Genomic DNA, 13020 nt, shown 5'->3' on the forward strand with positions numbered 1-13020 from the left:
CGAGGACCAATTTTGCAACGATTCTCGCTGTAATTAATTAGTTATTAGCGATACGTAATTTTCCAAGTTGTTACGTTAAAAAATTTGAAAAAATGCACCGACTTCCGATGTTGGTTAATAACTATTTAATAATGCATGGAATGATTACAAAAGGTGTCCTTAAATATTGTCAAGAATCTCTGCTATAGAATTAAACTTTAAAAGTTCATAAATTAATCCCAGGAAATGAGTGGTAATTTAAATTAAATTATCGAGCAGCGGTTCGATTTATTTAAATGGTGGAGGTATACAGATAGTTTATTCTGTGATCCGGATAACTTTTTAGTGGTTAGAATCTTCGTTCATAGATGACGCCAAGAAATTCGGACGATTCAAATAACTATCGCTTCCAATAATTGTTTATAACTAATTAATTGCAATGGAAATCTTTGTAAAATAATTCAAAAATGTTATCAGAAACTTATTAAGAAATTGGTCAGACAGAATAGTATTTGGAGCGGTTATATTTATAACGTTATGAGGAATTATAAGTATTAAGGACTTAATAGAAAGGCAAAAGGTCTGAATTGAGAGGATAGGAAATACTGTGATTCTAATTTTTTTATTAATTTGAATAGACACTTCACAAATATTAATAGTAAATGCATTTTTGTATTGAAAGAAAAACATTGTGAGAGCGATTTGACTTTGAATGCAATGGAAATAATTATTATTTCTTTAATCTTAATTCCAAAAGATAAGGGCACAAACTTCGTATTCTACTCTGAATCGATAACGGTGGTAGTGACACGAAAATAGTAAGAGAATGGTAACAATGTTCCACAAATTTCCAGATTGCAGCTAACAATAATTAACAGAGTTTCTCATGATAAAATTTAAGAGTACTAGACTGTTTTCCAAAAATAGACAGGGTCAAAAATACACAATAATATTTATGGTTATAATTGAATTTTATGAAAATGATCGACGAAAGAATGTTTCTATAATGGCTTGAACCACTAGGACAGTTGGTTCAATTACTGTACGTAACATAACCTAAAAATTTGTAACTAGGATGTACAGGATGTTTCGTACAGCAATAAACAAAAGATTACTTTATGCGAATCTTATTCCACTTTCCTGGTTCAATTTAAATCAAAATTCTCCCGATGATCAGGAAAAAGAAGATCTCGCTGTAAAACGGGGGGAAATTGGTATGGACAGACTAAAAAAGATGTTTTCTTTAAAGTAAGATTGCCTTGATTCAAATGTTGATAAAATAACATCTTTTTTTAGCATACAACTAACGTAACTTTACCTCTTGTAGCGAGTATGGTGAGATATCCAAAGAGATGCTAAGTATCATAAACACAACTACATCGGGCTTTATAGGTGGATTTTTAATAGGTGGTACAATGAAATCAAGATTTGTACCACGAAGTTTCATAGCCGAAAATCAAGTTACCAAGTTTCAGAATGTATATGATGCACAACAGCAATTACGATATAACTTCGTACGTGAATTTTTCAAAGGAGGTAGAAATCTTGCTATGAAACTAGGAGTTTTTTGTTTTCTATTCCAGTAAGATTTATAATATTTGTATAATGCTGTGCTTCCCAACTTTTTTTTACAACGCAATAGACACAATTAAAAGAGGTCAACATTTATATGCCATACCTTTTCAATTAGCAGAGATTATATCAATGTTATAAAAAAATTATGCAATCTATATCACTTGAAAATTATAAAAATATTTATTTATATAATTGTTGTTGCTATGCACTTACACTCTTGCCACGACATACCAGTGTGCTACACATCGCACCTGTTGGAAAGCACTCATATAATGTATCAAAACAACTATATAAGCACAAATTTATTTAATGTTCTCTGTCAGGGGCACATTCATTTGTCTACAAGTATACAGAGGCAAACAGAGTATGATTAATTACACATGTGCTGGTGCTGTAACTGGTTGCTTATTTAAACTCAACATGGGAATTAGAGGAGCAATTTCTGGTAGTATTTTTGGCGCCATACTTGGTTCTATGTATGGATCTATAACATTTTTGACATTGTATCTAACTGGATTTGACACGGAGAGCGTATACAATACAGAGATCAAACTAATGGAATCAAGAAAGGAGTAAGTGCTTGCAACATATTCTGATATTTTTTTAAGGCCAATCTAGATCGATGGGCAATTATTAGGGGTGTTATTAACTAGCAATTATCCACAGACTGTCCATGAATAGTGTTCAACAACAGTCTGGGGAATTGCCAGATCCTGTCCATGAGCTAAATATAGGCAATTACCTGTCAATCTGGATGGGCCTTTAAATTAAAAGTTCCACTTTACCTAAATGTTGATATCATAAACTAATTTTTACATTTCAGAGCAATAACCAGACGAGCAAAAGCTTACATGGGTAGTGAAGTAATGGGCACAGTTGGTGAGACAGACACATTAGTAACAGAATTGAAAAAAGAAGACAATAAAAAGTAAAAAATTTTAAAAAACATTTCATTACCGAGTAATAAAAATGTAATATATTTAAGTGACATATGTGCATTAATCTGTATAATTTTTCAATAATTTAATAATTATTAAACTACGTCAATTGTTACGTAACAGGATATTTAATTTACTGCAATATCAAATACAGAAAGAATAATGTTAATTTTTGATTATATTATGGGATTTTTATTTTACGAGGGAAGAACAAACTTCAAAATTACATTCCATATCGTTACAAATTAATAAATTATCTATAAATTGAATAAATATAAATCGGACATCACATAATATAGTCAAATTGCTATTATAAACATTCCTTATTTACACCCTGATAATACTCTTGCATATCGAACAAATACATTATAAATAAAATGTAATGCAGTTTACAGCTATAGTTACAGAATAGGCCTGATGTTCAAACAAAGAAAAGAAACTCTGTATCTTATCTTTTTATGATGTAATATGTATACATAAAACATCGTATTTAATCATAAAATGAATAATACTATTTGGTAATAAGAAAAGCAAGATAAAAGGAGACCCATTCATCGATCAAAAAAGGATCACATTATACATCTCTATGCACATATATATATATATATATATCTCATTAGCATAATTCAACAAATTTGTAAAATATCTATTTAAATCTCTTGTTCCGAAGTTCCTAAATCTTGAATCTTGGTTAAACGTTTTGCACCTCTGTTTGGTGGACCCTTAGGTTTTGCGAATTTTGGCTGATGTAAACTGATTTTTGGATGTAACTCCTCTTGCAAAAATCCCTCAGTTAGTACTCTTCCATCATCTATTTCAAGCTATACAATCAACACATTTTAAAGGACAATTATTATATTATTGAAAACCAGAAAAGTATGAATTACCAAAACAAGAAATTAAGGACAAAAGTTGAAAATTCATAGGCCTATTCTGTAAGCTGAATAAAACGTATCTTAAAGTCTTAATCATAGTTACATACCCATCCAAGGATTGATCACACCGCGCTCCTTAGAGACCTATTAAATTCTATACAGATAAATCATAGTTGATGACAATAACAAGAAAATTGAAGATTCGAATGTGTTTGATATTAACTCAATAAAGATTAAAACAACAAACTGTAAGATTAAATTGCATAATGCTTTATTGTTTGTAGCGTGTTTAATATTGGCAAGATATACAATTTATTCAATCGTAATGAACCTACAGTTATGTATTAACAGATTGAAATTAAAATTACACTAGAAACTTACAGAATAGGCCTGGTACAATATTATAAACTAAAGTACGTCCAGGCTATAATGTGCGTTGTTACGAAACACAGAACACATTTTTGTTAACAGTTTTTTGAGCATTTTACAAAGATTTTCTTCATCACTTTTTGTAGCTACTATAGGAAACAATGTGTGCCAAATTCTATATTTTTCTACGTGTAAATATAGAAGACCAGTAAATAGGAACATAAGGTGGAATAGCTTTTACGAAATTATTAAAAAGATATAGAACTAATAAATTATGAGTGCCCTGTATTGAGATTCCAACCATAAACGATATTTAATAGTTTTAGAAATCTTACATTTCGAGCCCAACTTCTAGATCAAAACAAATATACAGGGTGAGGCATGAACTACCCCACAATTTTTCAGCCCCTCTTGACAATCTGACAAAAAAATGTTTTTTGTCGAAATTAATTAATATTTAACCGACAAAAAATTGCAGTTGCTTAAATTTAAAAACAACTTGATTTTCGATAAAAAAAAATTAAGGTCACTGTTACATTTTTAAATGGAACTAGGTATTTTTTACTTCGACCTGCTACACTATGACCTTCAGATGACATTGAAAGAAAAATTGCCATGAATTGCCCAAGGCCTCGCATTTGGACGTAAACAAATGAACGTAAACATTACGAATGCTTATTTATTCAACTTCAGAACTTAACTCAAAAAATAAAAGGAAAATTTCTATAAAATTTATACAAAATGTCTACAAATTAACAAAGTTCTCAAATCGAAGCTACACATAAGACTTTATTACAAAGAATAGAACCGTTGCAGACGGTGGAATGCAGTTCGAACATTTAATTTAATTACTAATTATATGTTTTGAATAAACTTTCAGTTTATTTTGTGTGTTAAGTCCTGAAATTGAATAAATGAGCATTCGTAATATTTACGTTCTATTTGTTTACGTCCAAATGCGAGGCCTTAGTGTCATGTGTCGCCAAATAATTTCAAATATTGTGGCAATCGATTCATGGCAATTTTTCTTTCAATGTCATCTGAAGGTCATAGTGTAGCAGGTCGTTGAATTCGTCTCGACGTCGCCTACAATACTGTGAAGTTAAAAATACCTAGTTCCATTTAAAAATGTAACAGTGACCTTAATTTTTTTTATCGAATATTGATTTGTTTTTAAATTTAAGCAACTGCAATTTCTTGTCGGTTAAATACTGATTAGTTACTTGAAAGGGGCTGAAAAATTGTTGGGCCTCACCCTGTATATCAAATATATTTTAAATCAAAATACAAATTAACATTTTGCTAATATTTTCTTACAGCAAATACAGTGCATAAATTGTTTAACACCAAGAATTTGGCGCACTTTATTATCATTTCTCTCGTTAAAATTAGGCCAAACTCTTTCAGTAAATTGTTCGTTTGTATCTTGGACGAAAATTTTTAAAAAGTTTATAAAAAGCTACCAGAGTTAAAAAAATACAGATCACAAAAAATAGAATGCCTCTCGAATATCGTGTTGCTCGCTATCAGATTCTAGTCCCATTTGCTATACATTATACACAAGGAATGTCTTCATACGAAATTTTAAAATACATTTTCCTTTTGACGATACTGACAACATATCACAATCGACTGTGCAACATTAATTGATCGATTTAACGTATTTAATCGTAGTTTGTTAATCACATAAACTTTTTCCTTTCTCTTAAAACATTAAGAACACACAAGTTAATTAAAAATTTCATCTTATCTGTTGCATATGTTTTGAATTATCGAAGTAATAAATAAGTAATAAATAATTGGAAGATATGGAAGGAATATATAAAGTGTTTTCTCTATCTATACGAATCTGAACACTTTGTGCGATTTCTTAACTATACAGCCAATGGGACATACCGGGATCAGTCTTCATACACATATTTATGGAATCTAATGTTTTGTATCATTTATATAGTATAGAACATGATATATAATTTAATATGTATATAAAGTAACTAGTATTATCACTAGCTTGCATTAAAAAATGATAATTGTGTGCAAAGAAAATATATCCACGTGTCAATGTAGATTTTGCACATCTATCACTTGTCTGCTATATTATTCTTGTATTTATATTATGCAGAGAAGTTAGGTAAGTGGCATCAGCTAGCTAGGGCACATGGAATTTTCCCTAACTCTCTAATAATCACATAAGGTATGCAGGTTACCACAGATATTTGTCTGAAACACTCTAGTCCAGTGTTTTCCAAAAATGGGGATTGGACCCCTAAAGAGAGTGTGAAAGAAAATATTTTACGTAAAACGGTGCGGAAACCTTAAACAGTTTTTTTCTATTAATACATCGATCATCAGAATTTAACAACTGTTTGAATATATTTTTCTTATATCACTTTAAATCTACCATTTATCTTGGGCCCAAACAATTTTCTTTTTTTTTTTTTAGGGGGGCACCTTCTAAAACGTTTAGAAACCACTGCTCTAGTCTATATCGCTCATTCCTATACGAATGTTTGAATGAATTTGAGAGTCAAGCCTTCGAGTTTTACTTAACAAAATTACTAATACAAAATGAGACTTATAATAGATATCACTTTCCATTGGACTAGGAACTAATTCACACAATCAACTCACTGGATTTTTTATGTTTTCGAGAAGTAAGCGTTACGAGTATAGAAATTACATGAAATATTAAAGAAATACTATAAAGGAACTATAATCGCAGAAATATTATTTTCATGAAACTTTCATACAAACTCTGCTTTTGTTAGTCGTCGGAACACACAATTAAAAATGCAAAATCCAGTAGAAGGCTTCACTTTCAATATCAAGTAACTGAATTTCATTGCATTTTTATGGTACTCCCAGTATGTATGAACAATCATCCATTGCAGTACTTATGGATCAACAAGAACTGCATTTTATAGAATCATATTTATCAAGAATTTATCGTAGTTGTCAAAAGACATTTCAATAAGGTCTTAACATGAGAATTTTGCTTTTAAAATTTAGAAAAATACACTGGTCTACTCTGACTTGCTACATAGATATACGTATCACTCTGACCAATTAATACTAAATATCAATAAATATCGCTAATTAATAAAAATTTATCTCTGTAAGACGCATTAGATTTCTTATTTAAATCACTTCAGAACAAGTGTAACTATATGTGCTAATTGAAGTATTGGAAACCCATTATATCATTTCATATTAAATAACACATTGAATGTTAATATCGTATTATCACAAATTCAGAATTTACGAAGGAAGATGTCCAATGTTAAAAACATCGCATGTACTTCAATATGCGAGAAACATTTAAGAGTAATGGCAGCAAAATGCATGGAGTTGGTTAACTCAAGACACAAGACCGCTTCTGTTTTGATTTTTTCTCTGGTATAGATTGAGTGAGGGCATAGGGCGTTGATGGAGTTGCAGGAGTTATTGCAGCTGTTTCTTTTATGGTTGGAGGATCTTCCAACATGTCTGCCAACTCCTCACCACTATTTACTTCCAACTAGGATACATCAAATTTTTACAAAAAAAAAAATATTTTAATATCAGCGTTAATGCACATAGACGAGCAGAGACTAAAAGTAAGAAATACTACAAAGTATACAGCAAAGATGCTTTACATGACAACTGTAAGAAACATTGATAAATACTGATAGTTGATACCCTGGCAATATCTTCATAATTTTACATGAAATATAGTTCCCATACATAATGGAGAAAGTAATTTAAGCAAAATGAAATATACATGGTAATAAATTTAATTAAAAATTTTACGAATACTCGTTCAATGTACGAGTATTGCTTACCACTGTTAACGTGTTCTCGCAAGGTGGACGGATGAAAAGAAAATAAGTAAAACGAAAATGGTCTTTATTAAGAATAACTTTCAGTAATTATTTAGAAAATGGCGCCTTAATTCTGAAAAACTTTTCCTTATACATATAATCGCCGCTCGGCTTTAGTTTCTAAGATATTTCAGAAAAACTTTGGTAATTATTTATTATAGAACAGGGAAATCCTTTGACCGCGACATATGTTATCAAGGACACCTTATTGAGTAATCTACAGCAGATTGAGCTGTTGTTCATTAAAAGATAATTTCAGAAACAAAGACTAAACAGCAGTAAGATGTATAGAAAAAAAATTTTTTCAAGTTAATGTCTCTGCTAGTAACAAGTTTTGATCTTATCAAAATCAGTAAGTTGGTTCATTTTCTAAATAATTACCTAACTTTCCTATCTACTTACTTTTTTTGTAATGTTCACTCCGAGTGATTGAATGAGATCCAGAAGAGGTGATTTACAAGATGAGTAGAGCATTCTTTCTTTGATGCTACAACTGTATCCTGGCATACTATATATAAAAACTGCAATGTATAAACAACATTATTCAGTGAAAAATCATTGCATTTAAAATAAATTGATTGTAGTGTTTTACATGAAAATATTAAAAAATGTTTAAATGAGCAATACCAATTACTTTGTAACTGAGTGCAATTTCAGTCAAAAAGTTTCTTTGCATATAACATTTTTAATCTTAATAAACATCTGTATTTAATCTGATAAAATGTGTAAATATATATATTTACATCTATTATTATATTTGATTAAGATGATTTTTTAAATAGATATAAGACAGTATAACTCTTATAATTAACATATTTTTATAATACTTTTTGACTAAATTTATGCTCAATTACTAACATGATGTAATTCATGTTACTGATTTCTTTATTTTAGTCATTGTATTTATTTATTTTACATACCTATACACTCCATGTAATCTCCTTCGTGTGTGTGCTTAAAATTATACAAATGATATCTGGCTGAATCAGATGGAACTTTTGTTGGTAGTTTATCCAATGAAATATCACAAGCTGTAACTAAATGTATTTTCTCCTCTTCCAGATCAATCTTTAATTGAACATACTCATGCACGCCTTTACCAAGCTCCACGATTGCCTGTTTAGATTCGTCTGTTACAGGAAAAGCAACACCACTCAATGTTTGGTGCCTTGTTTCTACGCTATAATCTGTAGTAACTGTGTTTTTCTTAAGTTCTGCTAATTCTTCTTCCGCTGTAGTTAACGGCGCAGGAGCCGCATCGTTTCTTTTATATTTATGATAACCTTCCAACGTTATATCTTCGGGTACAGTACCATGCAACTCTTCCTTTATAGATGCTGTGCCAAATTCTTGTTTCAGAGTAGCTTTAGTCGACGCATAAAGCATCTTTTGCCTAACCGGGGCAGTATCAGGTGACCATGATATAAACAACCAATCGTAACCAGAATCAGGTGATTTAGTATCGAGACGATACAAAATATAAGCTGGCTGATTCTCTACGATCAATGGCTTGATCATTTTATCATAATCGTCTTGCCACTTGTTTACCGGTTTCGAGGAAGCAGCAGGTGTTAATTCTTCTACGAGAAAAAGAAAATTCCATTATTTACAAAAAATTGTACGCGTCGAATTGAGACTAAAAAATCTTGGAAAAGAAATTTACCGTTTTCTATCGAAACTTTTAAGACCCGTATTTTTCCATCGCGGCACTTGGCAAACAATTTTTTAAGAGCATCATTCGCTGAAATAAACAAATCATCAGATAGCCCTAACGTCGTTATTGAATTAAGGTTAATGTCTCGATAGAATCTTCAAAAGATCAAACCCTACCACTTTTTATAATCATGTTACGATAATAGATACCTTTTATGCCCGTCTGATGTGACATGATTCGTGTATTATTCGTTAAAAGCTTTCTTTATCGAAACTATAACACAAAATCTTGTCGTCCTGCACCCTCGAGATCCGTGGCGGAAGAAGAACTACCACAAACAGAGCGTGTAAATGACTAGAACGCGAGACAAAAATCGAATGAACCCGAAATCAAAAAACTGAACGTTGGAACCTGTTTAGAAGAAAACTTTCGAGAGGTTCCCGGTAACAAAGGATCGGGACGTCATACTAATAAACACTGATCAACGATCTATTAAGAAAACCCTGAGACTCGGAATCAAGAGTCTGAGTATGCCTCCAGTTTACAATTTTTTGTAACCAAAAAGAGAGAACGACAGATAATTGTATCTCAATTGTAAAATGGCTTCCGCGCGGCTTTTACGACAAATAATAATTTTTGTTATGTTCACTGTTTCTTTAAACTTTGTTTTTCGAACATAACTGTATTTTTATTTATTTTTAATCACGAATTAATAAGTATTTTTATTAACGATGATTAAACATTAAAAGATATAAATATTTCAATCATTTGCACAATTTTTTAAATACATAATACACTGTTATTTCAAATTGAAGTTCTATGTTCAAAGGGTACCCTATAATTCGTATTTAAAACTTCATCGTTTTTCGTTGTCCTAAAATTCATCATTTAAGAATTCCTCTAATGATATTATCGTTTAATTAAGAATGATGAACATGGGATGGATATCAACGAACTATAATAAGACCTTCAAGTGGCCTTCAACTGACCAATTTAAGACACCAGGACAATATATTATAAATATTATGCATAAAATTTACGTAATTCTAAGTTCTTTGCATGCAACAAGTAGATTGTATTATCTTGTACTTTATTTTTTCATTTGTTACACGTAAAACAAATGAAAGTTTTAATAGATATATTTGTGTGATCATAAAACGATATCATATATAGGTAAATGTGTTTTCGTCATTTTATAGTAAGCATTCGTTTAAAAAAAAAAATAAAAAGAACAGTTTGATACAACGTAATATCCAAATTTAAATGTTTAAAGCCATTTCCTTTTATAAAAATGCCTGGCGAAATACCTGCAATGATCTACTTATACTCGTTAGCCACCGAAATTTGAACTTAATTCCATTCAAAAAGCGCTCGTCTCATTTGTGACCTCTTTTTATTAGAAATTTCTAAGATGGCGTGCTGTCACCGTGTCAGATGTATGTTATAATTTTTTAGATGCATGATAAAGTCGCGTAGTTTGACAGGTTTCATTTGTAGTGAAAGAGCAGACGTCGTATCGCAAATAGTAAACAAATTTTTCAGTCCATTGAAGCTTCGGATAATTTTGTTATGGAAACCGAAAAGCGATCAGATTTATACGAAGAATGGAAAAGACGGGTAAATAGAGCAATTCATGCCGATAATAACATTTATCAGAAAACGTTGCAATTTCATTTTGTTCGAACGAATATAATGATGAACAAATTGCTCACTAAGTACTAGTACGATTTGTTATAAGCATTAAAATAAAACGTGCAATGATTCAAATGAATACAATACACGTTTGCATCATAATATGCAAATCACGATTTTCGCAAATTTTTATTTCTACTGATACTATGCCCAAGTAATAAAATTAAATAACAAAGAATTATTTATTCCATTTTCTACGTTATATTTTTCATTCAATCAATTATAAATGCAAAATAATTATCTAAAGAGAATTAAATTTACCAGGCCTTCCTGGGTCCACTTCCACAAGGATTCCTTGGAGTAGAAGAACGCAATGCCCAACAGCAGCAAGAAGCAGCAGATCAGCAAGCTGCACTCGCGCTTCATCAATTACAGATGCAAAATATGCCTGGAATGCATGAACCACATGTAGTTGGTAGACTTAGTATAACAATTGTTCAGGTAATCTTAAGATTTTTGTTTTCGTGTATATATTTGGGTTTAGCTTTGTCAAACGACAATACATGTATTTTGTAATAACACTTTATTCGTAATTTCAAAAAGAAACTTCCTATAGGCTAAACTAGTGAAAAACTATGGAATGACAAGGATGGATCCTTATGTGAGAATGAGAGTGGGTCATTCAATTTACGAGACACACACATGTTCGAATGGAGCAAAGAATCCGCATTGGAATAAAGTTATTCATTGGTATACATTTTAAATAATAAATATATTTTCAAATATATTTAATTATATGTATTTGCTTTTTATTATCGTAGCTATTTGCCACCAGGAGTTACGCAAATATATGTAGAGATTTATGATGAGTGTTCTTTTGTTATGGACGAGTTGATTGCATGGGGCCACATAGATATTCCACCACAGGTCCTTCAAAAGGGAGAGACGCATGAAGATTGGTGCATGCTTAGCGGGAAACAAGGAGATAATCAAGAAGGGATGATAAATTTAGTTTTTAGTTATACGGTAAAGGTTATTAACGAAATATTAAGTAAAAATATGCATTTCATTAACACTAAATATGCGGATATTGATCGCACATATTTTTATTAAAACCTGTTACGTTGATGATCACATCAAAATATAAATTGCCGAGTTCTGTAAATTTAGTGTCAATGATTAATCCAGAAAGTATTAAAAGTCAACTTGTGCATATGTTTTAATAGACCAAGTGCCACCCGTATATGAATGCACCTTCAGTCATGAGGGTTCCATCATCGACAGTATTCGGCGTGTCACAGTATGCACCGGTTAATGTTTATACGACACCACCCGCGGCTGCAGCTATACCTGTTGTTCCCAGTTCTTTGCCAACTGCTGAAATTGAATTAAAACAGGTAACGTTTATAAATAACAGTTCCTATTGAATTGTACAGATTTGATTTTTTTCTGTTTATTATGACAATTTCTACGAATATATTGTTTGCAGATTTCAGAAATGTTCCCAAACGTGGATAAGGAAGTGATTAAGTCGGTATACGACGCGAATCACGGGAAAAAAGATATAACTATAAATTCATTGTTGCAAATGTGCGAATAAGTAATTTTTTATAAATTACTATATTTAATTCTAAAGGCCGTGTTTGTATTTTCTGCTATGCTGTATTCCTTTCAAACTGTAATATATTTGCTAGCTATTGTCATGCATTTTATGGTATTTTAATATTTAGGAACTTTAATAAGGAGGTCCGTAAAACATATTGGGCAGGGAAATATATTTTCTAAGAAAATACCACTTTCAATGTTTCATATATTTCTTGAACCTTTTGACATCTTCGTTATATACAGAGTGTTCTGGGACGAATTGTACAAAGAAGCTCGTTAAACGCGGAGCTAATTTTGTTTCACTTACTCTTTTGTATCATTCGTCTCAGCCAGTATACAATCATGTGTAACTTAAATAACTAATTGTTCATATTTACAGAAGAAATGTAATGAAATTGTTCTACGTTTATTTGTAAAAAAATTTCTTTCAGATTTTATTTTTTATAAAAGGATGACAGTACAAAAAAATTAATGCATGCATTAATTAAATCTTATGTTCAGGAACGCCTAAAGCTAATATACATTTTTAAGTA

The 13020-nt window shown here is 30.9% G+C and overlaps 3 protein-coding genes across 6 annotated transcripts; 2 read left to right on the forward strand and 1 right to left on the reverse strand.

The window, feature by feature from the left end:
• Positions 1-752: 752 nt before the first annotated feature.
• Positions 753-2593, forward strand: LOC122402408 (RPII140-upstream gene protein). The gene is made up of 4 exons (XM_043405170.1): positions 753-1227; positions 1307-1561; positions 1878-2126; positions 2378-2593. The coding sequence occupies exons 1-4, from the start codon at positions 1055-1057 to the stop codon at positions 2484-2486; spliced, it is 786 nt and encodes a 261-aa protein (XP_043261105.1). The 5' UTR covers positions 753-1054; the 3' UTR covers positions 2487-2593.
• Positions 2594-2826: 233 nt separating this feature from the next.
• LOC122402407 (twinfilin) lies at positions 2827-9710 on the reverse strand. 3 transcript variants are annotated; one of them, XM_043405167.1, is made up of 5 exons: positions 9460-9710; positions 9260-9337; positions 8517-9176; positions 7999-8117; positions 2827-3313 (listed from the first exon to the last, which is right to left on the reverse strand). In XM_043405167.1, exons 1-5 carry the CDS (start codon positions 9482-9484, stop codon positions 3143-3145), a joined length of 1053 nt encoding a protein of 350 aa, XP_043261102.1. In that variant the 5' UTR covers positions 9485-9710; the 3' UTR covers positions 2827-3142. The 3 variants fall into 3 exon arrangements, with proteins under 3 accessions (XP_043261102.1, XP_043261104.1, XP_043261103.1); XM_043405168.1 differs by lacking the exon at positions 2827-3313 and adding an exon at positions 4635-7253; XM_043405169.1 differs by lacking the exon at positions 9260-9337.
• Positions 9711-10640: 930 nt separating this feature from the next.
• On the forward strand, positions 10641-12507 carry LOC122402332 (toll-interacting protein A-like). 2 transcript variants are annotated; one of them, XM_043405028.1, is made up of 6 exons: positions 10641-10867; positions 11207-11383; positions 11499-11632; positions 11704-11914; positions 12109-12279; positions 12372-12507. In XM_043405028.1, exons 1-6 carry the CDS (start codon positions 10820-10822, stop codon positions 12480-12482), a joined length of 852 nt encoding a protein of 283 aa, XP_043260963.1. In that variant the 5' UTR covers positions 10641-10819; the 3' UTR covers positions 12483-12507. The 2 variants fall into 2 exon arrangements, with proteins under 2 accessions (XP_043260963.1, XP_043260964.1); XM_043405029.1 differs by having other exon boundaries at positions 11704-11908.
• The last annotated feature ends 513 nt before the right edge of the window (positions 12508-13020 follow it).

This window comes from Colletes gigas, unplaced genomic scaffold (genome assembly GCF_013123115.1).
Source record: "Colletes gigas isolate AHSC1104 unplaced genomic scaffold, ASM1312311v1 Colletes_gigas_Sc00035, whole genome shotgun sequence".
Lineage (NCBI taxonomy): Eukaryota > Metazoa > Arthropoda > Insecta > Hymenoptera > Colletidae > Colletes > Colletes gigas.

Coding starts and splice junctions, on each gene's coding strand:
- LOC122402408 (XM_043405170.1), top strand. CDS start 1,055: ATGTACAGGATGTTTCGTACAGCAATAAACAAAAGATTACTTTATGCG. Junction 1,562..1,877: donor GTTTTTTGTTTTCTATTCCA/GTAAGATTTATA, acceptor GTTCTCTGTCAG/GGGCACATTCATTTGTCTAC. Junction 2,127..2,377: donor CTAATGGAATCAAGAAAGGA/GTAAGTGCTTGC, acceptor TTTACATTTCAG/AGCAATAACCAGACGAGCAA.
- LOC122402407 (XM_043405167.1), bottom strand. CDS start 9,484: ATGTCACATCAGACGGGCATAAAAG. Junction 9,338..9,459: donor ACATCAGACGGGCATAAAAG/GTATCTATTATC, acceptor TGTTTATTTCAG/CGAATGATGCTCTTAAAAAA. Junction 3,314..7,998: donor GAGTGAACATTACAAAAAAA/GTAAGTAGATAG, acceptor TTGATTGTATAG/CTTGAAATAGATGATGGAAG.
- LOC122402332 (XM_043405028.1), top strand. CDS start 10,820: ATGGAAACCGAAAAGCGATCAGATTTATACGAAGAATGGAAAAGACGG. Junction 11,633..11,703: donor TGGAATAAAGTTATTCATTG/GTATACATTTTA, acceptor TTATTATCGTAG/CTATTTGCCACCAGGAGTTA. Junction 12,280..12,371: donor CTGAAATTGAATTAAAACAG/GTAACGTTTATA, acceptor TATTGTTTGCAG/ATTTCAGAAATGTTCCCAAA.